At 46.8% G+C, this 25598-nt stretch overlaps 1 protein-coding gene and 1 long non-coding RNA gene across 2 annotated transcripts in view; one reads left to right on the top strand and one right to left on the bottom strand.

Moving 5' to 3' along the window:
- QSOX1 (quiescin sulfhydryl oxidase 1) overlaps positions 1–1988 on the bottom strand; it is a 35561-nt gene extending 33573 nt beyond the window's left edge. Inside the window, exon 1 of the mRNA XM_042975692.1 lies at positions 1424–1988. Coding sequence (XP_042831626.1) covers positions 1424–1988 — 565 coding nt within the window. The remainder of the gene's footprint in view (positions 1–1423) is intronic.
- A 5791-nt stretch (positions 1989–7779) lies between these two features.
- LOC122235759 lies at positions 7780–23765 on the top strand. The gene is made up of 3 exons (XR_006213803.1): positions 7780–7919; positions 9442–9789; positions 23627–23765. It is a non-coding gene; the product is annotated as an uncharacterized LOC122235759 (long non-coding RNA).
- The last annotated feature ends 1833 nt before the right edge of the window (positions 23766–25598 follow it).

Genomic DNA, 25598 nt, shown 5'->3' on the forward strand with positions numbered 1-25598 from the left:
TTTTGTCAAAAATAACATTCTGGGACCACGTGGCTAACAGGTGTATGCATCTTTCCAGCTCGCCACTTCAGTCGCCACTACGCAAGCTGCTCACGGTGAGTGGTGGCCTCGGTTTGAAAACCAACACCTACAAATGCACTTTTCTGCCACGAATGGCTGAGTTTATCAAGAAATACCAACAGCACAACGAGGAAACAGCGGTTCCAGTTCTCTTTCTAGAAAGAGGCCTATTCCCCAAGATGCCCTCAGTCAGTGACCATTTCCAGTCCGGGGCCCTGCGAGGGCCCTAGCACCACAATCAGGAAGTAGCTCCATTCGGAGGCAGCAAATCAGAAGCCAATCACTACCACCCCACCCACCAAACACCTACTACCTGGGTGAGGCAGACGTGTGAACCCACAGAGATCTTTAAACTGTGGAAAGGAAATCGAGATAGTGCATGTTATGTACTTACCCAGGGAGGTGTCAGACATACAGTAAGCACTCAGTACATATTAATTACTATTATGACCATATTTTTTCAGCTCTAGTCTTAAGTTTTTAAAAAATTTACCATTTCTGCAACAGAGCACGCCTTTAAATCTCTATACATTTAGTGGTCTTGTTATCTCTCTACCCCTCAGGCTGTCAGTAAATGAATGGTGTGTATCACAATTGAGGGACTCTTAGAATCAAGGAAATATGGTCAGGCCAGAGAACAAGAACGTGGAGCAAGGGCCAAACACATACGGAGAGGCTGTCTTCAGTGGGGCCTCTGGGTTCCTTTGGTTAAAGCAAAAGGGTGTGGAAGGATTCATGGCCAAGGGGAAGAGAGAGAAGGATGTGGCCCAGAAGCTAATTAACTGGAGGCAGCAGGTCAGGAGAGGCCTGGAACCCAGGCAGGAAAACGCTGTCTCCGAAGTAGAGCTAAAAAAAGAAGTCTAAGTAGCAGCTGGGTCAACTAGCCAAGGGGTTGTTGGGGCGGCAGACGGAATGTCAGTTCCTTTTGTCCTTAGTACCGATCCCAGAGCAGCGGAAGAACTCCGTAGGAAGGTGAGACGGGTCCCTGGGCGAGAGGAAGGGGACTGCCACAGGCGACTGTAGAAGAGGCAGTAAGGTGTCAGCCTAGCAATCGGAGGAACAAAGGACCCCGGCGCAGGGATGGGGGCGGTAAGCCGGTAGAAGACGGGCAGAAAAGCAGAGCAGGTGCGAGGGCCCAGGCCGCCGGGAGGGGAGAGAAGCTTGGCACACCTGCCAAAGGGAGAGAGGAGGCGCGGGAGCCAAAAATGGAGTCGAGGGCTGGAAACCGGGGAGAAGTGCAAAGCGGCCAAGAGAAAGAGGTGGGCGAGGCGATGGGCCGGTGGGAGAGGCTCTCGGCCCGACAGGTGGAGGGGGTCGGCCGGGGTGGGGGATGGCGCGAGAGGCCCTCCGGCCCGCCTCTCACCTTTGACGTCGTTGGCCAGCGCCTTCCACGTCGGGGCGAAGGCGATGCAGTGGCCGCACCAGGAGGCGAAGAACTCCACGGCCCAGGCGCTGCGGGAGCCCAGCACGGCGCCGCGTACCGTATCCGCCTGCAGCAGCGTCAGCGGGTCGGAGGACGAGTAGAGCGCGGAGCGCGGGGCCGCGCCGGCGCCGGCCACCGCCAGCAGCAGCAGCAGCAGCGACGGCGGCGGCCCTGAGCGGCGGCCGCACCAGCCCATCCTCCGAGGCGGCGCCCACCACTGCGCACCAGTTTCGGACGAGTCGGCGCCCGACCGCTCCGCCGCTCCTCCGGCGTCCGTCGGGGGGAGGAGCCACGGGGCCCCGCCCCCTAGGCCCGGCCCCGCCTCTTTCCCCGCCCCGTGGTCCGCCGAGGCCTCGGAGTCAGCGCTAGAGTGTTCGGCGGCAGGGGGCGGGGAGCGCAACCCCGGCCCTGGAGCCCCCCACTCCAGCCCTCCAGGAGAGGGGCGTTTGCCCTGCAGAGGCCCCGACCGGTGTTCCGGTCGCTGTTGGGGACTCGAGGAGGTCATTTGGCTTCTCACGAGCCTCGTATCTAACGGAAAAGGAGTAAATTGGAATAGATTGGATCGATTTACGCTGTACCAAGAGAGTTCTGGGGATCCCTCCACGCAATAAGACATGAGTTAGAAGCAGGTGAGAGAGAAGAGGGAGGTCTCTGAGTCTGTGATCATCATGACCCCACAAGGATGAGATGTGCCCACACCCCTGAGGTCTGTGACCATCCAAGGGAAACCGTATTTGAGGGCTTTCTAATCATGGATGAGAAGCCCCCTCTCCACACTAAGCTGCGCTGGATTGGCATGGCCATTGCGGTGGAATCAGTGTATCCTCAGCACACAGGTCTGGCCACCCTGGTAAGGTCATGAGGGGATTCCTCCAGTGGACCCCCACATCTAATTCCCCAGCCTACTAGAAGCCCTCTGTACTCAAGTGTCCCTCTCAAAAGTAACCCTCTAACTAATTTTGTGTCTGTGTGTACTAAGGTGTTAATGGTTAATTTATTTCCCTGGTCACATTTGTAGCCCCTAGACTGAGTTATTTTACAGGGAGAGAGAGCTCCTGGGAGGGTTGTCTCACATCATCTTTTTCCTTTGTGTTTGTGGGCTAGCTCACTCATCTGTGAGCCATCTGGGACTGGACTCATTATTCATTTAACATTTATTGAGTGGTTTCTTTGTGCCAGACACTGCTCTAGGTACTAAGAATAAGACAGTAAACAAAACTGAGATTCTGCAGTCATGGGCTTACATTCTAGTGAGGCTAGGGATAGAGAGATGATACACAAGTAAATGTAGATGTGATGGTGACAAATGCTATGAAGAACTAGGGTAGAAATAGAGTGACAGAGGAAGTGCTGTTTTATTTTAGACAGCGTGGTCGGGGATGGGCCTACCCCTAATATTTACAGGGCCATGGTCAACGGCACAAATGGAGGCCCACATACCGTATGTGTATGTACTGAAAAAGTACAAACCAAGTTAAACTGGTATGTAAAATTCATATCCTTTCATTGTGACAAGTATACCTTCATCATAATCTGGAAGGCCAAATTTAAGTTTAGAATTCTTGGACTCCTCCAAGATGTGCACTAGAATGGGGTGGCTTAGGTGGTAACCGGTCCCTGGCCCTCGATCTTCCTCCTACTCTTCCTCCTCCTACTCTTTGTACTCCAGCTCTGTCCCGTACTTCAAGGGGCCATGTACCCACACTATCATATCTGGATCTGCACATCCACACCTCCTACAAATAGCTGTTCCTTGGCTCCTCCAAAGGACGGAAAAGCCAACACAGTCTCTAGAAGCTGGCCTTGTGCTATCGGGACAGAGAATTCTAGGGTCTCAGGTACGCACAATATTGTCTAAGAAGGGGTGACGAGCAGAAGCTTTGGGTGGGCACATCCCCGTGGCGCATGGACTTCTTGCTCTGTGGAAAGGCGTGTGGTTAGAAGAGGCCAGAGAGGGGTGCCTGGGTGGCTCAGTTGGTTGAGTGTCAGACTTCAGCTCACGTCATGATCTCCTGGCTTGTAGGTTTGAGCCCTGCATCAGGCTCTGGGCTGACAGCTCAGAGCCTGGAGCCTGCTTCAGATTCTGTGTTTCTGTCTCTTTCTCTGCCCCTCCCCTGCTTTTGCTCTGTCTCTGTCTCTGTCTCTGTCTCTCTCTCTCTGAAAAATAAATAAACATTTAAAAAGAAAGAAAGAAAAAGAAGTGGGCCAGAGAGCTCAGAACCCAGGTAGGGGCTTTTCTTGTCCCAGTCGTTTTTTGTTTTTTGTTTTTTGTTTTTTTTTTTATGTTTACTTATTTTTGACAGTGAGAGTGGGGCAGAGAGAGGGGGAGACAGAGGATCCAAAGCCAGCTCCACGCTGACAGTAGAGAGCCCTATGCAGGGCTTGAACTCACGAGCTGTGAGATCATGAGCTGAGCTGAGTCGGAAGCTTAACTGAGCCACCCAGGCACCGCTTGCCCCAGTCTTAAGACAGTCTTAATGAGGTAACATTTGAGCCAAATGAAGTATGAGAGGGACCTTGTGGCAATCTGGGATATGAGCATTCCAGGCAGAGATCTGGATGTTAGGGCTTTTGCTCCTTTCCTGTATTCGTAGTCTCAATGCCCAGAGTCTTGAACTGCATAAAGAAATTATATGTTGACCGCTTGGAGTGTTAGTACCTCCCCAAACTCCCACAGCCAATTCCAGATGCTGAGCGCTCCTCCCTGCCTGCCGGTCCCTGAACAGCTTTTGCTACCCCACTTCCCTCACTCCGAGCAGCCATTAGGACCAGTTGTGGCCCAGGGTCATCAGGATAGAGTCCTAATAGTCTTTTGATTCCTGGGGTTGGAAGTATTCCAGTGGTTGGATTGGGTGCCAGTAAAAGTCAAGTGCCTTTAAGTGTGTCTATTGTTAAACAGTGCTGTAGTTATCTTCCCCCAGAGGCTTGAGAATTAAGGAGACAATGTCTGCTGAACATGCTGAGCACCTGTGAGAGACACCGCAGATGTGTACACAAAGATTTGCTTGTTCACGTATCTGTTTCAGAGCATCAGAAATGGAAAAGAACCCAAACTATTTGAATGAAGTAGAGAAAGTTGCTTGGCAATGGGGTCAAAGAAGTTAGGAGTGAGAGCTGTCATATCTAGGGCTTCAATATCTCAGAATAGGGATTTCAACTTTTTCACGTCTTGGAAGCCTGTGTTCAAACAGAATCTTGAAAGGAAACTTGAACAGATAAAAAAGCAAGCTAAAGGGTGTGACCTAGAGTGATAACCACTTTCTGTGGTCTGTGGGGCTTCTTGGGAGCCCTGGGGCTCTCCGGACCACCGTCTGAAAACCACTGGTCTAGAATTGAAAGCAGAAAACATAAGAATCAACTTGTGCTGGCTGCCCTTCCAGAAGCTTCCTGGGATAAAAAGATGGCAAAGAAGGAGATCTACTCAGGAGTGGGGTATGGAGGGGGGAGGGGAAAGAGGAGGAAAACACTGAAAGTGGGGGGACTTCAGAATTCCTACCCAGGTCCCCTGCTCCCCTTCCTACATACAAGCTGTAGGAAAGTGAGCCAAAGGAACCAGATGAGAGTATTAGATAATACTTTGCACCTGCTGTTCTAAACACTTAAGGACATTACTCATTTAATCTTCACACCAATTCTATGAGGTTGATAGTATTATTATCCCATTTATACAGATGAGGAGACTGAGGTAGAAGGAGCCCTGTTGACTTTCCCACTTGTGAATCATTCATGTATTATGCATGAATAAAAGAGAGGGAATTTGGGAGTCTGTCAACCAAAATAAGACAGATGGTCAGAGGAATGCAGCTTACATACAAATACAGATAATTATGGTGAGCAACAGGATTGTGTTTGGTAAAACATGTCACCCGGTAGCAGACCATTAGATGACTTCCCACTCACTCATCTGCACCGAGCATGAGAAAGGGTGTGTGCAGCTAGCTAGAAGGCAACTGCCTAGCAGCCAAGGGACCTTTGCTTTGTCCCTTCAAGACTCACCTCTTGGTCTTACAGATGAACTTTTCAATAGCCAGGGCTGGTTAGAATACCAATTCTGAAAGCGGAGAGAGAGGTATAAGATTCTGTGTCGTTTAGGTATGGCAGGAAAGAGAAACCACATTCGAAGGTTCATTAATGGAAGGACTGTCTACAGAGGTGGGTGAAGGGAACTGACAAGAGCTGTGAGGTCCTTCGTGACTAACAACAGCAAGAAATCTTTTTAGTGCCCCTCCACTGGGGGAGATAAGGTGAAGGAACTTTGTGAGGAAAACCTGTGGGAGCTGGGGTCAAGGAAGAGGGGCCACCCAACCACAGCTGTAATTGCAAAATGCCACCACTGCCAGGAACACAGGGAAGTGTGGGGGAGAGCAGTGAGGCACCAGGAGAGTCTCACCTCTACTACCTCTTTCTCTTCTAGTCCTCTAACAGTGCCTCCCATTGGCCAAACACAATCAAAGCTGGAAGGGGTGGGGGTGGGGGCGGCCCTGGCTATCGTTCATAGAAGTTGATTTCCAAGACAAAAGGCAGGTTGGAAGAGGGTGGAGAGGAGAGAAAATACTACTAGTAGAGAATACCCTAGAACAGGGTCCCTAAATGCGGGTCTTTGAGGCCTTAGAAATGAGAATAGAAAACACAAACATCCCTGACCATCTTTCTGTGAGTCTCTTGGGCGGGAGGGGAGGGCCAGACATCCACCTGACCACTGGAGAGAGAGCCATTGGAAGAGGGCTGCTAAGCAGTTCCTTCTGGGCTCCTCGTTCACCCTGTTCGCACTTGGTCCGGCTGCCTTATTCTCATCTGTAGAGAAGACACAGGCTCAGAAAAGTGAAGGGATTCGCTTGAGACCACACGGCAAGTATGGGTTCATAACCCTCCCGGGAGCTTCCCTGGAGTAATCTGAAACCCTGTACTTGGAGGGCAGGGAGAGACCGAAGCAAGAGGCAGGCCAGTCCAGGTTGACAGCTGGCATTTCTATTAAGTAAAGGGAACTTACATGTGAGGCTTGTCTTGGGCGGCAGCACGACTAATGGATTCCTGCGCTTGCCTGCCAAATCTTAAGAGGCCTCTAACTGGTTCAGTCACATAAACCATGTTGGTGTTCTTCACACCACATCGCTATCTCAAGACTGTGTCCTTGGAGGAGCCCTTCGGAGCGGGAAAGGAAGGAGAGCCCACATTCCAAGAACGGGGGAGGGGAGGAACCTCTGAGTGCCCGGGGGCCAGCTCATGGGGCGGTCGACAGTCACGTCTTTTTGATGACCTTCCTCAACAGCCCGGTAATGGCAGACTCCATTTTTGTTGGGCTGTCCAACATGACTGTGGGAGGATTGAGACGGGGACGTGTATGAATGGGATATCTGGGGCCGAACCCAGTGTTCGTGTAGAGCTTCCCCAGTCCCTAGGTCACTTGGTGGCAATTCAGAAGGAACAGGCACCCCCACCCTTTCCACACACACTGCCCTTCCCTCCCCCACCCCCACCCCCCCAGAAGGAAACTATTTAAAGTAGAATGAAGATAAAAGTCTATACACTCAAGACCTTGTTTGGGCTCTCTGACTAATGTCAGGAATGAAACATTTTGGGGACCTGCAAGTTGTCAAATGAGGCCTGAGGTCAAAAGCAAGAAGACCACACCCTGAGTGCCCAGTCTTCCCCCTCCAAGGCTTCTGGAGACTTTGCCAACTTGTTGATACTGTGGGATTTATTTGGGGGGAAATTTAGGTTTCTGGAGTAGGTGTCCTAATTTAAAATATCTTCTGCTGTGACTTAAGGGTGAGTCCTGTAGTTCTCGTATAATAGATAAATACAAATAACTACAAAGTATAACACTAGTCCTGAGAAGGGGCAGAATTAAACTTTGCTTATAACAAAAGGCTTCTCAGAACTTGCCTGAAGAGAAGACAAATACGCATGTGGACGTGGAGGGAGGGGTGGGAAGAGCAGGCACAAGTTGGAAGACAGCAGTCACCTGAGGCTGTGGGGACACCCTCCTTCTACCTCAAAGCTACTAGTTTGGGAGCTCTTTTAGAAGACACTGGGTATGGCAGATGAGCACCTGGTCTGTGGAGTGAAGATACTTAGCTTTCAGTCCTTGGCAACTGCCTCCACCTCTCTGAGCTTCAGTTTCCTCACCTGTAAAATGGGTACAGAGGCTACTCGAGTTTTGGAGTTCTTGTCTATGAATGCTGTGGTGATTGTATTTTTTCTTTCCTTTTCCTTTCCTTTTCTTTTTTTAGAGACAGAGATGGAGAAAGAATCCCAAGCAGGCACCACACCCAGAACAGAGCCTGATGCAGGGCTCAATCTCACAAACAGTGACCTGAGCTGAAATCGAGAGATGCCTAACCGACTGAGCCCCCCTGGCGCCCCCAACTGTTGTGATTTTCTTATTCAGCTGTGGTTCCACCGCACCTCAGACTAGTTTCACCAGTCCAAGGGGGTAAAAATTTCTATTTTGAGATACCTATCCAATTTTCAATTTCCTAAATGCTTTTTTTTTTTTTTTAATGAAATGAATAAGGATGAATGGACAAGCACAGAGTACTGTTAGGGCAGTAAAACTATTCTGTGAGATATTGTAGTGGTGGATACATGTCCTTTTACATTTGTCAAAAACCACAGAATGCCCAACACCAAGAGCAAACCCTAGCAATCCGTAGACTTAGGGTGATAATGATGTGCCTAGGAGTTTCATAGGTCTTAACACATGTGTCACTCGGGAGCAGGATGTTGATGGGGGTGGGGGAGGTATGCACGGTGACAGGGGGTATGTAAGAACTCGCTGGATGTTCTGCTGAATTCTTCTGTGAACCTAAAACTGCTCGAAAAGATACAATCTATTTTTTTTTTTAATGAAATGATGAGGGGTGCCTGGGGGGCTCAGTGGATTAAGTGTCTGACTTCGGCTCAGGTCATGATCTCATGGTTCATGAGTTTAAGCCCCAATTGGGCTCTGTGCTGACAGCTCAGAACCTGGAGCCTTCTTGGGATTCTGTGTCTCGCTCTCTCTCTGTCCACCCCCACCCCCACTTGTGCTCTGTCTCTCTCAAAAATAAATAAAAACATTAAAAATTTTTTAAAATAAAATGAAATGATGATAGCGGATGGATAACTAAAAAAAAAAAAAAATGTATCCTTAATGGAAAAATTTAAAGTTGGCACCCTGGTTTTGTTTTTTTGTTTTTAATTTTTTTAATTTTTTTTTTTTTTTTTTTTTTTTACTTTTGAGAGAGACAGGGCACCAGCGTGGTAGAGGCAGAGAGAGAGAGAGAGAGAGAGAGAGAGAGACACAGAATCTGAAGCAGGCTCCAGGCTCCGAGTTGTCAGCACAGACCCTGACGTGGGGCTCGAACCCATGAAATGGGGAGATCATGACCTGAGCCAAAGTCAGACACCCAACCAGCCGAGCCACCCAGGTGCCCCGTTGGCACCCTATTTTGGTCCCTAAAATAATTTGGGAATTTTGGTGGCCCATAAAAAACCACAAAAAGAATTTATGTGATCGACTTGCTGTTGAATGTGTAAAGGTAAGGCCACACTTGGGCATAGAGGCCTGGTCTCACCAGCAGAGTAAGGGCATTTCTGGTGCCAATTACCCCCCTGCAGAAAGACATTTTCCCATCTGGAATTTGGGGCTTGGAGAAAGCAGCCCTGGTGAGCTGCACAGAAGGGCATAAGATGCACAGATCTCAGCAGAAAGCTAATAGTAATAATGTCTCTGTTGGCAATCATTGCGAGCTTACTGTGGGCCGAGCACGCTGCCAAGCAAAGGGGTGTGGGGTGGGGGCTGAGGGTCTGTGTCCATGAGTAATGCTGCTGGGTCCCCTCTTGAGTAAGGAACAAGCAGAGATTCAAATTTCTCTGCTTTCTTACGGATAAAGCTGATTGCAGAATGTGGCTCAGACGCCCACAAAGTATTCCTTGTACTTCCCCTTCGAATTAAAACTGTCTCCTAACTACAGGCCCTCTCTAGTAAGCTGACCAGGTGGATGAGAAGATGCCCTCCCACGGCTGGCAGATCTCAGAGGAGACTCAGCCTCTTAGCCCAAGAAACCTCCACACGGGGAGAGGAATTTCTGTGTCCTTGGACTGGTCTACACAGTAGTCCCACCAGCCCCCATCCGCAGTTTTCTTCTCCATGGTTTCAGTTACCTGCAATCAAGAGGAACCAGAAACAGACGATCCTCCTTCTGACTGATGGTCAGAAGGTCAGTGGTAGCCTAACGCTACATCACAAGGCCCAGGTCATTCCCCTCCCTTCAGCTCATCACGTAGGCATTTTATCACCTCATATCATCACAGGAAGAAGGGTGAGTAGTACAGCGCAGTAAGAGATTTGGAGAGAGAGAGACATAACTTTTATTATAGTATAGTCTTACAATTGTTCTGTTTAATATTATTGTTGTTCATCCCTTACTGTGCCTGATTTCTAAATTAAACTTTATCATAGGTGTGTATGCATAGGAAAAACATAGCATATACAGAGTACAGTGGTTTTGGCATCCACTGAGGATCTTGGAACAAACCCCCTGCAGAAATGAGGGCCGGATTACTGTATGTAGTATTGGGAGTTTCCGGACCTTTTCTCAAAGTGGTTGTGCCATTTTATATTCCCACCAACAACGTATGAGAGTTCAGCTTGTTCCACATCCTTGCCAGTATTTGGTGGTATCCATATTTTTTTGATGGTAGCTATTCTGGTAGGTGGGTAGTGGCATCCCATTTTGTTTTAGTTTGCATTTCCCTGGTAACTAATGGTTGGACATCTTTTCGTGGTTCTTCTTAAATCTTTTTGTGTGTATGAAGTATTGAAGTGTTGTGGACCTTTTTAAAGATTGGGTTGACTTATTACTGAGTCGTAAGTGTTCTGTGTATATATATATATTTGCTAGATGCAAATCCTTGCAGATATATGCTTTACACACATTTTCTCTCAGCCAAAAGCTCACCTATTCATTTTCTTGATGGTGTCTCTTGAGAAGCTTTTCATTTTCATGAAGTCTAATTTATCTTTTTTTTTCTCTTAAGGTTTGTACTTTTTATGTCCTAAGAAGTCTTTGCCTACCTCAGAGTCACAAAGATTTTCTTATGTTTTCTTCTGGATTTCTTCTAGAAGTTTTATAGTTTTAGCTTTTACATTTGTTTACATATGCTAAACTTTTTGAGGAATTCTTTAATTAGGAGAAGTCCTCTGATTTTGTGTCTTTGTTTTTCCCAAAATTATTTTGGGTATTCTAGTTCTTTACATTTCTGTAGGAATTTTAGGATCAGCTTGTCAATTCTAAAGTTTTAAAAAACGTGCTGGGATTTTTATTGGGATTGCATCGCATCTATAAATCAATTTGGTTTGCCACATTTTAATTTTTTAAATTAGCTAATGTTTTAAGCAACGCTCTATGTGTAATCAGGCCAGGAAGCAGGGATCCCAGGCTAGATTGCTAAAACCTTTCGCCACATCATGAGGGTAGAATGAAGCAATCTCGATATAGCTCATGCAAGAGAATAGGTCTGCAGGCCCTGAAGCAAGCTAGCTGCAGACTGCTCTGTAATCATGTCTGTTTTGTGCATTTATTACCTCATGTTATTCATTTGCTTGCTGTGACCTCTCAGAATTTTAGTCAAGTCTTTGAAAATTCCAGCCTATCTTAGCAGTGCTATGAGCTGAAGCCAGGGCTGTGAGCTCTAGCCATTGTGGTGGGGATAGCTATAAAGGAAGCAAGAGAATTTCAAAAGCATGTCAGAACTCAACAGGAACAAGATCTGAGACTCTTGGTCAGCTGCAGGGGCTGCCTGAGATTCTGGGATTTGTCTGAACAAAGAACACCTTCAGAAGACTCTTGGTTACGCTGGGTGAAATCCTTAACTGAACTGGCTAAAGCAGGAAAGGGGAATCGATTGCCAGGAGGGACCAATTCGAGAATAAGGCAAAGGCCTATCTGGCCTCGGAGAAACCATGGTTCCATATTTCTCTCTGCACTTCTAGTCTCCACATTGGCTTTAGTCTCTAAGCCTGGCTGCTTCCAAAAGTCTAGAACCGTAGTCATATGCTTTCATCTTTGAGGTCAGGAGGAAAAGACCAAACTTCTCTCCTGACCCTAGTTTGAGAAATACTGGAGAAAAACTCTGGCCAGGCTTGGGTTACGTGTTCATTCCCTGATCAATCCCTGTGATCAGGGAGATGGGGTATCACCACTGGCTCATCCCAGGCAGTGTATCCATTCCTATAGGTAGCCGGGTGATCACAGTACTGGCAGCCCCAACCAGAACTACATGTCTGGAGTAAGAAAGGAGTTTTCCAGAGAAAAAGGACTACTGCCATCTGGGAAAGAGGTCAGATGGGGCTGTGCGGACCAAGGCAGAAGGTGCAGATGGCCACCACAAGGAGGTGTAAGTGTAAGGATCCACTGGGAGAATGTGAGGGTCTAACACAGTGCCTGGGACAGTAGGGCTCAACTAATCGTTGTTTTTAAGAATAGTCGGGAAGGCTGAGGTCTGAGTACACCTGGAAGTCACAATACCTATGTCGAGATGTGCCATGAATGTACCAGGGATTTTCAGGTGTGCAGATAAACTTGGCTCAAGCCATTTGGGTGCAGAAATGGGGAGAAACTTATGTAAAGAAGAAAGAATATCTTGCAAGAATTTGCCTCACCCACAGGAAGCTCTCAGAGCGTGTTGTGTGAATTGCCCAAATGAAATATGGAGTGTTCGTATGTTCTCAGGTGACCATATCAGCATCCAGATGTTATTTTATGCATTCTTATTTTACGATGGCCTTGCTGTCCGCAAACACCCTGGACAGAGGCAGAGAGGCAGTTTTAGACTTCTTCCCAGACTGTCCTCTGGACCACAGCGCCTCATTCCCTGCTTGACACCTTCCGGTGACTTCCCATCCACTTAGGAAATCCACATCTGTACCTCGGCCTAAAGGCGCTACCTGCGGCTCGGACCCCATCTCCCACCCCTGCTGCTCTGCCCCTCACTGACCATTCCACAAGCCTGTGCTCACTGATGCGGTTTTCTTTTTTAATTTTAAATACAGCATAGTTAACACACAGCGTTCTATTCGTTTCAATTGTACAATACTTGATTCAACAATTCTGTAGTTACTCAGAGCTCATCATGATAAGTGTTCTCTTGATCCCCTTCACCTATTTCACCCATCCTCCCCGCCCCCCACCTCCCCTCTGGTGACTATCAGTTTGTTCTCTATAGTTAAGAGTGCTTTTTGGTTGATGCGGGGTTTTCTTCCCTTTGTTCATTTGTTTTGTTTCTTAAATTCCACATATGAGTGAAATGATATGGTATTTGTCTTTCTCTGATTTCTTCACTTAGCATTATATCCTGTAGGGCCATCCATACTGTTGCAAATAGTAAGATCTCATTCTTTTTAGGGCTGAGTAATACTCCATTGTGTATGCACACCATATCTTCTTTATCCATTCATCAGTCAGTGGACACTTGGGTTGCTGCCATCTCTTGGCTACTGTAAATAATGCTGCAGTAAATATAGGGGTGCACATACCTTTTCAAGTTAGTGTTTTCGTTTTCTTTGGGTAAATACCCAGAAACAGAATTACTGGATCATATGGTAATTCTATTTTTTATTTTTTTTAAGGAACCTCCATATTGTTTTCCACAGCAGCGGCCCCAATTTACATTCCCATCAACAGTGCACGGGGTTCCTTTTTCTCCACATCCTCACCAACATTTGTTATTTTTTGTCTTTTTTATTTTAGCCATTCTGACAGGTGTGAGGTAATATCTTCTTGAGATTTTGATTTGCATTTCCCTGATGAGTGATATTGAACATCTTTTCATGTGTATGTCGGTCATTTAAATGTCTTCTTTGGAAAAAAATGTCTATTTGGGTCCCCTGTCCATTTTCTAACTGAGTTGTTTGGGTTTTTGGTGTTGAGTTGTAGAAGTTCTTTATATATTTTGGTTATTAACCCCTTATCGGATATATCATTTGCAAATATCTTCTCCCATTTAGTAGGTTGCCTTGTTGTTTGTTGATGGTTTCCTTCACTGTACAAAGGCTTTTTATTTTGGTGTAGTCCCAACAGTTTAATTTTGTTTTTGTTTCCCTTGCCTGAGGAAACATATCTAGGACAATGTTTCTGTGGCTGATCTCAAGGAAATTGCTGCCTTCTAGGAGTTTTATGGTTTCAGGTCTCACATTTAGGTCTTTACTCTGTTTTATTTTTGTATATGGTGCGAGAAAGTACTGAAGTTTCATTCTTTTGCACGTAGCTGTCCAGTTTTCCCAACACTGTTTGTTGAACAGACTGTGTTTTCCTTATTGTATATTCTTGCCTCCTTTGTCATAGATTAATTGACCATACATGCATGGGTTTATTTCTGGGCTCTCTATCCTATTCTGTTGACCTATGTGTCGATTTTCTGTGCCAATAGCATACTGCTTTGATTACTATATCTTTGTAGTATATCTTGAAATCTGGAATTGTGATGCCTCCGGCTTTGTTCTTTCTCAAGATTGCTTTGGCTATTTGTGGTCTTTTGTGGCTACATAAAAATTTTAGTATTATTTGGTCTCATTCTGTGAGAAATGTTGATATATTTTTAATATCTTTTCTTTTTTTAAGTTTATTTATTTATTTTGAGAGAGAGACAGAGACAGAGACAGAGACGGGGGGGAGGGGCAAAGAGAAAGGGAGAGAGAGAATCCCCAGCAAGCTCTGTGCTGCCAGCACAGAACCCGATAAGGGGCTCAAACTCAAAACCGTAAGATCATGACCTGAATCAAAACCAAGAGTCAGACACTTACCCAACTGAGCCACTCAGGTACCCCAAAAATGTTGATATTTTGATAGGGATTGCATTAATTCTATATTTTGCTTTGGGTTGTATGGACATTTTAACAATATTGGTTCTTTCAGTGATGAGCATGGAATATCTTTCCATTTGTTTGTGTCTTCTTCAGTTTCTTTCATCAATATTTTACAGTTTTGGTGGTACAGGTCTTTCATCTTCCTTTTATTATTTTTTTGTAGTCTTTATTTTTTTAAGTAGGCTCCATGCCCAGCATGGTTGCCAACGTAGGGCTTGAACTCATGACCCTGAGATCAAGACCTAAGCTGAGATCAAGAGCTGGGCGCTTGTCCAGAAAGGTCAGAATTGCCACTGTTGAGAAACACTTGACTTTTCACTGTTCACTTAGGATTAATATTGTACCACTTCATTTAAATGCAGAAACTTTGCCACTGCATAAGTCTTTTTACCATCCTACTGCCATTTTCCTTTACAGGAGTTGACAAACCTGTAGTTAGTGAGCCAGATCCAGCCTGCTGCCTATTTTGTAAATAAAGTTTTATGGGAACATAGCCACACCCATTCGCTTATGTTTATCTGCAGCTGCTTTCACACTACAGTGCAGAGTTGAGTACTTGTGACAGAGATCCTATGGCCCTCAAATCCATGATATTTACTCTCTTGCCCTTTACAGGAAAAGTGTGCTATCTCCTGCTTCTTGTTGTATTGTCATGGGTATTAATTATATCTACTTATATTATAAAACCCACAAGAAAATATTTCTATGCTTCAAATAGTCATACATATGTTAAAGAAATTAAGAGGAAAAAATAGACTTTTCTATTTATCTAGATAGTTACACTTCCAAAGCACCTCATTCCTTCTAGAAGATCTGAATGTCAATCTGGTATTGTTTTCCTTTAGCATGAAGAATTTTATCATCTCTTAGAGTGGAGCTCTGCTGTCAATGAGTCTTCTTAATTTTATTTTTTAATTTATTTTTATTTTTTATTTCATTTTATTATTTTTTTTTTTAAGTAGGCTTCACATCTAGTGCAGAGCCCAATGTGGGGCTTGAACTCACGACCTTGAAATCAAGACCTGAGCTGAGATCAAGAATGGGACACTTAACTGACCAAGCCACCCAGGTGCCACTCTTAATTTTATCTGAAATTGTCTTTGCCCTCATTCTTGTAGGGTATTTTCACTAGCATGCGAAAAGAATTGGCATGTTTTGTTGTTGTTGTTGTTTTGTTTTGTTTTTCTTTTCAGCACTTAAAGATGTTTCCATGGCTTCTGGTGAGAAGTTAGCAGTCATTCATATCACTGTTTCTCTGTATGTAACATGTTGGTTTTCTCAGACTGCTTTCTCTTTCTCTTTGCTTTTCAACAGTTTGATGTGCCCAGGCATAGTGTCTTCATGTTTACCTTGCCTCAGATTTGCTGAGATTCTTGAGTCTTTAAATGTATGTCTTTCACCATATTTGGGGATGGTTCAGTCATATTTCTTCAAATAACTTTTTCTGCCCCACTCTCATTCTTCTCTGGCTGTGACTCCACTTATAAGTATGTTAGACACGTGTTCCATGAGTTCCATAGGTCTCTGAAAGTCTTTTCTGATTTTCTTTTTGTTTTTCTTCACTGTTCTTAGATTAACTTTTGTTGATCTAGCTTTGAGTTCACTGAATTTTTCTAAATTTAGTCCTCTCCATTCTGCTGTTAAGCCCATTCCATAATTTGTTTTTTATTTCAGATATTGTAATTTTAGTTTATTTCATAGATTGCAATTTTTTGCTCTAGAATTGCCATTTCACTACATTTTATGATTTTTTTTTTCTGAGACTCCCTACCTTTCTATTCACTATAAGCATGTTTTTCCTTACATCATTGAATACAGACATATAGCTGTTTCGAAGTCCCGTTTCCTGATTCCAGCATCTGAGTCCTTTGTGGTTGTTTTCTATTGAGAATAGGCTACATTTCCCTGTCTCTTCATATGTCAAAAGTTTTGGATTATCTTCTGGACATTGTGAATATCATGCTTTAGAGACTCTGGATTCTGATGTATTTTTCCAAAGAGCTGATTTTTTTTATTTGACTTGTTTGGGTTTTTGCAAGTCATCAATTTGGCCAGACACAAACTGTAAACACTTTCTCTTCAGAATCAGCTCAAAACCAGTTTTATGTTCATCTCTCCCATAGAATGTTTCTGTGAGTTTTGAAGGCATTCCATTCCATCTTCATTCCCCTGAAAAATTTTCTTTTGTCTACTTCCTCCTACTTTGGAGGGGGAAGAAATGGGTGAATTTTATGGCATTAGGAGGACGGGCAGGAGGAGTAGAGAAGGTGGTTGCCAAAAAGAACATGGTGCCCTGTTGTTGTTCCTGGCTCTCCCGTCTTAGGTGACCAGGATCAAATGTTGAACTCAGAGTGGCTTCTGTGCCAGAGCATACCCGTTTCCCATAGAGCTCCAGTTGCCAGGGTAGTCACAAAACAACCTCTGTCTGTGTTACACAGAGAGACTCTCAGCCACCCGGAGGTGTGCCTTCTGCCTCCCCTCCTGCAGAGAGGGCCAGAACAGAAGCATGACCCCTGATAGGCAAGCACTCTGTAAACGCTGGTGCTTTCCCTCCACCTCCCTTCCCTGGAAGCAGGCAGGTTTGTTGGCTCCAGGAAGGCAGTGTTATATGGTGGGGGAGAAAACATGAGCTTGGAGTCAAATAGACCTCATGTGGACTCACAGGTCCTCACCTGAGCTGTGTCTGACCCTGGATGGTGTCCTCTTGCTCTGTGATCCCTACTTTCCGCTGGGAGAATCCGCTGTCTCTTTCATCGGTGAGGTTTATTTAACTTTTATAAAGTAGCCCTTCTCCAAACCACCCACACAACAAGTCCTAATCCGCCAGAGAGCTTTCACAGGGAACCTTCGTTAGAATACATATTGCCACTCTGGGGCAATTCCACGGAGCAGACATTGAGCCAGTGGCAGGGCAGGACCAGCTAGGTGACGGCTGCAGACATAGCTGGAGGAGCTCCCCAAGGAGAGCAAGCCCCAACACAGGTTATGGCGCTCCCTTTGTTCCGGGTACAGGACAGCACACTCAGGCCCGAGTTTTTCCTGGGACTGGGTGGAGGTGGAAGGAATTGCTCATGCTTTGGAAGAGGATGATCTCAGAATCAGAGCTGCTGCTGGGCAGACACCCTCCCCTACACTCATCTCCAGCCTTCAGGGCATCTCCACCTGCAGTGGCCGGAGAGTATAAGATGGACCCCACCCATAAAGAAAGACCGGGCTTGACAGGCCATGAAACACTTTGGCACCTGCTGTTTCCTTTGATGAAAGTAGGCGGGGTGAGCATGGAGCTGAAGAGCTAAGAAAGTTCCTGAGGGTTATTTGTCTAGTAAGTAACCTCCTCTGGGGCCCAACCTGGATCCAACAGACCCCCGCCCCCTCCAGTCCCAGCATCAGGGCCCGAAGAGAGATGACAAAGGCCACTTCCTTCCTGGGGCCGTGCTCCTCCAGTTTGTCATCAGGTGGCTTCCCACATTTCAAGAGACACCATTTCATATCTTTTCTTTCTCTCCTCAACCCTCCAGCACGCCTCCCTCTCCACACACCCTCCCAGGAGACCTCACTTCAGTCCTGTTGGTGACAAAGTAGAAGCCATCAGACAGGAACTCCTTCCCCCCACCACCAAACTACAAATCACCTTGCACCTGTGCTCGCCTTCTTTGTTTTCCTTCCAGCTGTTTCTTCCCACCACACGTACCCGGGGCCAGGCCCTTCTCACTCACGCACTCTTGATTCCCACCCACACCCTCCCCAAACCTAACTACTCTCTGCTCGGTCGATTCCTTCAGCAAACACACATGTTCTCTGGCTCCCACTAAGACCAAGAAAATAAAACTCCTGGATGAACACACCCTTCTCCAGATACCGCCCTATTTCCTTCCTTCTCTTTGCAACCAAAATTTACAACAGAGTTGTCTGTGTTCACTGCCTCCACTTCCTCACCCTGCCCTTTATTCCTCAACCCACTCCAGCCTGGTCTCCGACCCCGCCACTCCGCCGAAACTGCTCGTCAAGGTTGAGAGCAAGCTCTGTGTCACCCCCTCCAAAGCTCGCACCTGTCTTCCTCTTACTCAGCCTCACACAGCCTGTGACACAGCTGATGGCTCCCTCTTCCTCGAAATGATTTCTTCCTAGGCTTCTAAACCACATGGGTTCATTTTCTATTGCTGCAGTAACAAATGATCACAAACTGAGTGTCTCAAGACGATGTAAATTTATCTCACCGTTCTGTAGGTCAGAAGCCCAACACAGGTCTCGCTGGCTGATGTGGAGGTGTTGGCAGTGCTGTGTTCCCTGCTGGGGGGTTCTAGAGGAGAGTCTTTCCTTGCTTATTCAGGTCATTGGCGAATTCATTCCTTGCTGTTGTGGGACTCAGGTTCTAGGTCTTAGCTAGCCTCCCTCTGAGGGCCATTCCTATGTTCTGGAATTGGCTTCTCCCTCTTCAAAGCCTGCAGTCGTGGGTCAAGTTTTTCTCGTGTTTCAAATCTCTTGTGCGTCTTCTCCCATCGCCACATATCTCTGACGCCCGCTCCTACCTTCCATTTTGTTTTTAAAGGCTGTGGTGGTTAGATTGGGCCCATCCAGATAATCCAGGATCATCTCTGACCTCAAACTCTTTAAACTTAATTGCTCTGCATGGTGCCTTTTGCCACATAAGATAATATATTCACAGGTTCCGCGGATTAGGGAGGGGATATCTTTGGAGTCCGCTGTTAAGCCCACCAGGCCACTCACCAGTTCTCCTACTTCACCAGTACTTTCTCACTCTCCTTTCCTGGCTCCTCCTCACCCCGTCACTCCTAAATGTTAGGAACCTGCAGCTTCAGCTCTCAGATCTTCTTATCTGCTACATGTTCTCCATAAGCAAGTCCGTCCAGTCTTGTGGCTTTAAAATACCATCCGAAAACCAGTGCTCCTAAATGCTTATTTTCAACCCCAGAATCACTCTTGAGCCCAAGATTCATCTCTCTGGGGGCGCCTGGGTGGCTCAGTTGAGCATCTGACTTTGGCTCAGGTCATGATCTCGTGGTTTGTGGATTCAAGCCCCACGTCGGACTCTGTGCTGACAGTTCAGCCTGGAGCCTGCTTGGGATTCTGTGTCTCCCTCTCTCTCTGCCCCTGCCCTGCTCATGCTCTGCCTCTGTCTGTGAACAGACATTAAAGTCTGAACAAACATTAAAAAGGGAAATTAAAAATAAAGATTCATCTATCTGACTCAACATTTTCAGTTGAATATGTGACTACCATCTCAAACTGAAACTCTGGTTTGTTTTGTTTTGTTTGTTTGTTTCTTTTTTTTACAAACCCCGTTTCCCCCTAGCCTTGGCCACACCACTGAAGGCATTGATTCAGCCTCTAGCTCAGGCCCCAAACCTAGGAGTAATGCTGGATTTGTGTGTGTGTGATTTTTTTTTTTTTTGAGAGAGAGAGAGAAAGAGGGAGAGAGAGAGAGAGTACTAATGGGGGGGGGGAGGAGAGGATAGGGAGAGAGAGAATCCCAAGCAGACTCCACACTGTCAGTGCAAAGCCTAATGCAGGGTTTGAACTCACCAACGGTGAGATCGTGACCTGAATCGAAATCAGGAGCTGGAAGCTTAACCCACTGAGCCACCCAGGCAACCCTGGATTTCTGTGTTTAACTCTACCCCTTCATGCAGTCAATTAGCCAGGCTTATTGACTTGCTCTCCACCTACTTCTGTCCAGCTCACTACCCCCAGCCAATGCAGGCTGCTTCTACTTTTCACTTGGGCCACTGTAATTGCCCTTCTGCTGGTGTCCAGCCTTTTCTCTTACCCCTAACCCACTCTCCACACTGCAGCGGGAGCAAGCTCTAAAAATATAACCAGACTGAGTCACATCTCTGCTTACTATCTGTTGCCTAAAGCCCGGCCATTCAAAGTGTGGTCCACAGACCAGCGGCACTGGCCCAGCCTAGGAGCATGTTAGGAATGCAGAATTTCAGGCCCCCACTTTGGACCTTCTGAACCTGAATCTGTACTTTAACAGACAGGATGCCCAGATGGCTTGTGGGCATCTTAAACTTTGAGAAGCACTTGACTGGGTCTCTCTCTACTTTTCTGACTTGTTTCCTGTCACTCTTTCCTTTGCTGACTACCTTTAAGTGACATAGATCTTCTGTTTCTCATATTATGTCAAGCACACAACCACCTCAGGGCCCTTGCACTAGCCGATTTTGTTTCTTGGCACATCCTTTTCCTGATTCTTTATACCGCTGGTTCCTCCTAATTATTCAGGTCTCAGTTTTAACGTCACCTCCTCAGACGCCATCAGGGAGCACCCTACCTCATTTGGTTCACCCTCCCCCAACTCTCTTCACCAGCCATTCTCTCAATTTATCCTATTTGATTTCTTTCACACACACACACCCTTATCTCTGTAAGGCTTACGTTTATTTCTTTGTTTTCTTGTTACACATCTTCCTTCTATCCCCCCTGCCCACCCTACCCCAAGAAGGTAGGATGAATGGAGGCAGGGACCCTGTCTTGCTCACTCCTGCTATCTAGTGCCTGGAAAAGTATCTGCCCAAGAAACTCTTTCTGAATGAACTGGCAGCAAATACTCTGCCCTTCTTTCTGGCCCATTCTCTTCTGTTCCCCTCTTTCCACAGTTTCTGTTCCAGTCACAGGCTCTGGCCTGAGGACAGATCAGGCAGCCAGAGTACCTGTTCTTGGAATTCTCCAGGTCTCCAGAAATAGCTTTTGCCCATCACCAGTCAGGAAATGAGGTTTTTTCGCAGCATTCAATCTGGTAGCAACTTTGAGGATGCCCGAGCCCAAATAATAATTACACGTAATGGGCAGTACCTAATTAACACTTACTGTTTGCCAAGCACTGTTCTAAGCACTTTACCCCTGAATAAGCTCACTTATTCCTGTTACTCCGTACTGACATTATCTCCATTCTCCAGACATGGAAAACAAGGTGCAGAGAGATTAATTAACATGCTCAAAGTTTCACAATAAGGGACTGGCAGCCACAACATCCTTTGACCCAGACTGGAGGGACCTCTTCCTTGGGCCTCATGCTTTAGAAGGCCCTGCTCTGGAGCCATCCCTGCCCCCCCAGGGCACAGAATCCAGGGGGCCAAGGGGAGAGCCCACCCCCCACCTTGTACACCACGCTTGGGCACCTGGGACTGTGGAATCCCGGCCCAAATGGCCTCTTCTCTGGCTTCATCTTGCTGAGGGTGGACGGTGCCCCCGAGAAGGCCCAAACGGTGACCAAGAGGTGGCTTGTTGCAAAAGGCACGGGCAGAGCTCAAACGTGCAGGCCCAGTGTTCACACGCTTTGGGGAAAGGCCCTGAGGAGGTGCAGCAGAGCAGGGCCTGGAAGAGAAGGGGCCACTTTCCCCACAGCTCCTCACCCAGAGGACTCTGTGGACTTCAAGTGTGCGAGATCCAAACCCGCCTCCCAGGTCTTCGTGAAGGTTCCTGTGTCAAGATGGGAGGAGAGAACGTATTTTACTTAACAGTTTGTTAGCTGGACGGATAACTTTAAAATACCTGAAGTATTTAGACATGTGATCCATGCGTCCACGTGTCCTCCTGCCCTGGCCCCACAAACGTCAGGGGTAGGTCGGAGCGGACCCCAGGCAGCCTGGCTCAGGGCTGACGTCCCAAGCAGTAACTGGGAAGCCTCTGCGCTCTGAGCTGTGCACCTTCCAGAGGTCTGGACCCTCAGCTCCCGGGAAGGCTTGGCCCCGTCTGTCCAGTCCTGTCCTCCAGCTGCTCCTCCCGTGGGGGCTCCAATATCGGCCATTACTGTATCCACAAAACTCGTAATACTCTCACTGGTGCCCGGAGGCTGAAGGCTTAGGGAGGCTGGGGCTGGTTGGTGTCCTGGTGCTACATATGCCTTGGGTTCAAATCCCAGCTCTGCCATTAATAAGCTGTGTGACCTTGGGCAAATTACGTCACCCAATGGGAAAGTCTACACACTTGGTAACATTTCTCATCATCGTCATCCCCTCTTACCCTTTGCTCTGAGGCCCAAGGGATATGGCTCAGCTGCCCCCCTGGGAAGCTGTCCCAAACCGATCCCAAGCACTGAGGTGGCAAGGAGCCAAAGTAACGGGCCACAGAGACCCCTGATGGTTAAGTCCTGGGCCCTGGCATAGCTGAGCTGGAAGGGGTGTGGGATAGGTCCTCCTGCAGTGCTCCAAAGCAGGATTCTGTGGGTCTCTCAGGAGCCAGTGCAGTCCTGGAACACGGTGGGCCTACCCTCCACCTTCAGAACTCTCTTTTTTCCTTTAATGTTCGTTACCTGTGAGCTGTGAAGGCCTATGGCCTTCCCCATTGCTAATAATGATTAAACCAAACACACTCACGCGTGCACACACACACACACACACACATCCATAGACATGCAAATTGGTTTAGGTGAAGTACTTCTTAGTGGCTAAATATAGATCATCGTTTGACAAGAGTTTAATGTTCTTATTGAGAAATGAAGGTTTCCTTTTAACTCATTATGAAACCCTCCGCAAGTAAGATAGATGTTACTAGGGAAGGGGGTTGGGGGGAAAGCAGGAGGGGTTTCTGCAGAATAGGATGTTAAAGCTGACATTCCTTCCTTTGCCCTGTTTGGGCAAATGTGGCATCCGAATTCATAGAAATTGAACCTGGGTGGTCCTAACTGGGACCCAGACTCTCTGAAGGGCCTGGTCAAAGTGCTGGCTGCATACCCAGGTGGTTTTCTCTCTTCTCTTCACCGATACCCAGAAGTCAGGCTGCAGCAGCCTGTTTTCAGAAGAAAATAAGCACCCACATTCAGGATCTGAAGCTAATGGTGGTGGGCATCTACAGACAGACAGCATAGAGCTCTTAATTCAATTATTGGGATTCCAGGCCAGCCCACCACTGGCTGGCTGAATGAAATTGGGCAAGTTAATTACCCAACCTATGCCTCAATCATCTCATCTATTAGATGGTTCTACTAATAGTATCTGTTTCATGGGGTAATTTTCAGATTAAGTGAATTAGTGTGCGTTAATACATATAAACACTTAGAGGCAGAACGTTCAGAATGGCAACTAACAAGACTAAATAGTCATGTTGTTTATCATTATTTCATCCAAGGGGAGCAGGCCAGAGGCTTGAGAAACGGTGCCACCACATGACGTTTTTAATACCCCCTCCAGTGATCGTGATGCTGCCCTGAGCGTAGGTGTGTGGTGAGGACATGAGCCCAGCCTGCGGGGGCTTTGCAGCCTTGCTAAGGGGTTTGGTTCTATTCTGAACAAATGGGGAGGTATTTAAAATTCTTAATTTTGCTGTAGGCAGGTCTTACAGTCTCATCTAGACCTTGGTGACCTGGGGGCCTGAGGTTGCCTGCCCAGGAAAGGATAATGTCCAGGTGAAGCGACAATGACCAGAAATAAACACAGGATAAAAGGCATGGTTTTGGGAACCAGACAGACCCAGGTGAGTCCAGCTCGTGTCACTCACAAGCTCTGTGTTTTCAGGCAAGGTCCCTAACCTTCGAAACCTCAGTTTCCTCACCTGTGAAATGGGGTCTGCCTCATAAAGTAGTTGTGAGGACCAAATCCGATGATGCAAGCCAAGTCCTCAGCACTTAGTAAGTTTATGCTCAGTGAGCCGTCGCATTTATTGTTAGGGCTTTTGCGGGAGAGTCTGAGAAGCGAAAGGTGGTCATGAGGGTCAGGACTGTCCGGGAAGGAGAGAGGCATTCTGAACGGAGACAGGAGCACTGCAGGCACGAGAGAGAAGAGAGAGCATTTTCTGGGCCCACCATGCTTGGGTGGAATGCAAGGCATGGTATATATACACGATGGAATACTACTCAGCCATAAAAAAGAATGAAATCTTACCATTTGCAGCAACGTGGATGGACCTTGAAGGTATTATGCCAAGGGAAACAAGTCAGATAAAGAAAGTAAAATACTGATTTCACTTCTATGTGGAATTCAAAAAACAAACGAACGAACAGACAAAACAAGACCCACAGATACCAAGAACAGATTTGTGGTTGCCAGAGGGGAGGACGAGTGGAGGGTGGGCAGCATGAGTGAAGGGGGCAAAGAGACACAAACTTCCAGTTAAGTCACGGGATGCAAGGGACAGCATGGTGACTAGAGTTGATAATCTTGTATTGCAAATTTGAAAGATGCTAAGAAGACGCTTAAAAGTTCTCATCACGCACACACAAAAAAACCCCACAGTTTTTGTAACTTTGTGTGGTGACAAGACTTCCTGTGGTGGTCACTTCCCAACATACACAAATGTCAAGTCATCGTGTTATACACCTGACACTAATAGAATGTTGTATTTCAATCATACCTCAGTAAAAAAGAAACAGGGAAACAAGAGAGGAAGGGTTGGGTCAGAAATAGGATGCAAGAGTTTTGTCCGCAACTCACCTGAATTATACCACGTCTGAGTCTCTGCTTCTCAATTGCGAAATAAAATGCTTACTTCACCGATTTTTAGAACAGTGAAAGACAATAATGTATGTGAAGCATCTGGGGGAAAAGAAAGAGGCTCCTCAACATGTTCACCAAACTTGCTTTCCATTAATGAAACAAACTCTGGGGAAAGGGAAGGGGAAGGGGGGGCGTGGCTGTAGATAGAAAACAGGGGCATGTGGGTCTTGAGAAAATGATGCCTCCACTCTAAGTCAGAAGGTTTTCTAGTTTTTTCTTCCAATTTATGAGACTTACTCTGACCTCCAGAGTGCCCGCACACCCCGGGAGACCTGACACCTCCCCGTTGCTCAGTCTCTCAGGCTGGGGAACAGAGCCCTGGTTGTGGTAAATTACCCCAAGTGTGACTGCCTCCCAGCGAGGTCTCTGGCTGGGTCCTCCCCACTCACACCTGCCCCGTAACTGCCACCCTGCACCCTGCGGCGGCCCAGGAACTGGCAAGAGGAATCATTTGCTCACGTGGTTGAAAGTAGATATTTGTGAATGAACGAATGAATGAATGGGTATCGCCTACTGGTGCCCTTTACTTATTCACACGTGTGTGTTTTGTCTCCTCATCCTAACTCATGCAAGGGACATTTGAAGACCTTCTAGCTAATGGGTGGGATCAAGAATGATGGCTCCTCTAGGGTTTTGAAAGCTGGAGACATAGTTCCATTTGAAGGCTGCTGGGCACGTGGTTGTGCCCAAGGGTGGAGGGACGGAGAAGATGAGTGTTCATGCACTGCTGGTCATACTAGAGCGCACGGAAGGGCGTTGGCATGATGATGGAACAGCCCAGCCGCCTGTTCTCAGAATTTTTCCAGGG

Source organism: Panthera tigris, chromosome F3 (genome assembly GCF_018350195.1).
Source record: "Panthera tigris isolate Pti1 chromosome F3, P.tigris_Pti1_mat1.1, whole genome shotgun sequence".
NCBI lineage: Eukaryota > Metazoa > Chordata > Mammalia > Carnivora > Felidae > Panthera > Panthera tigris.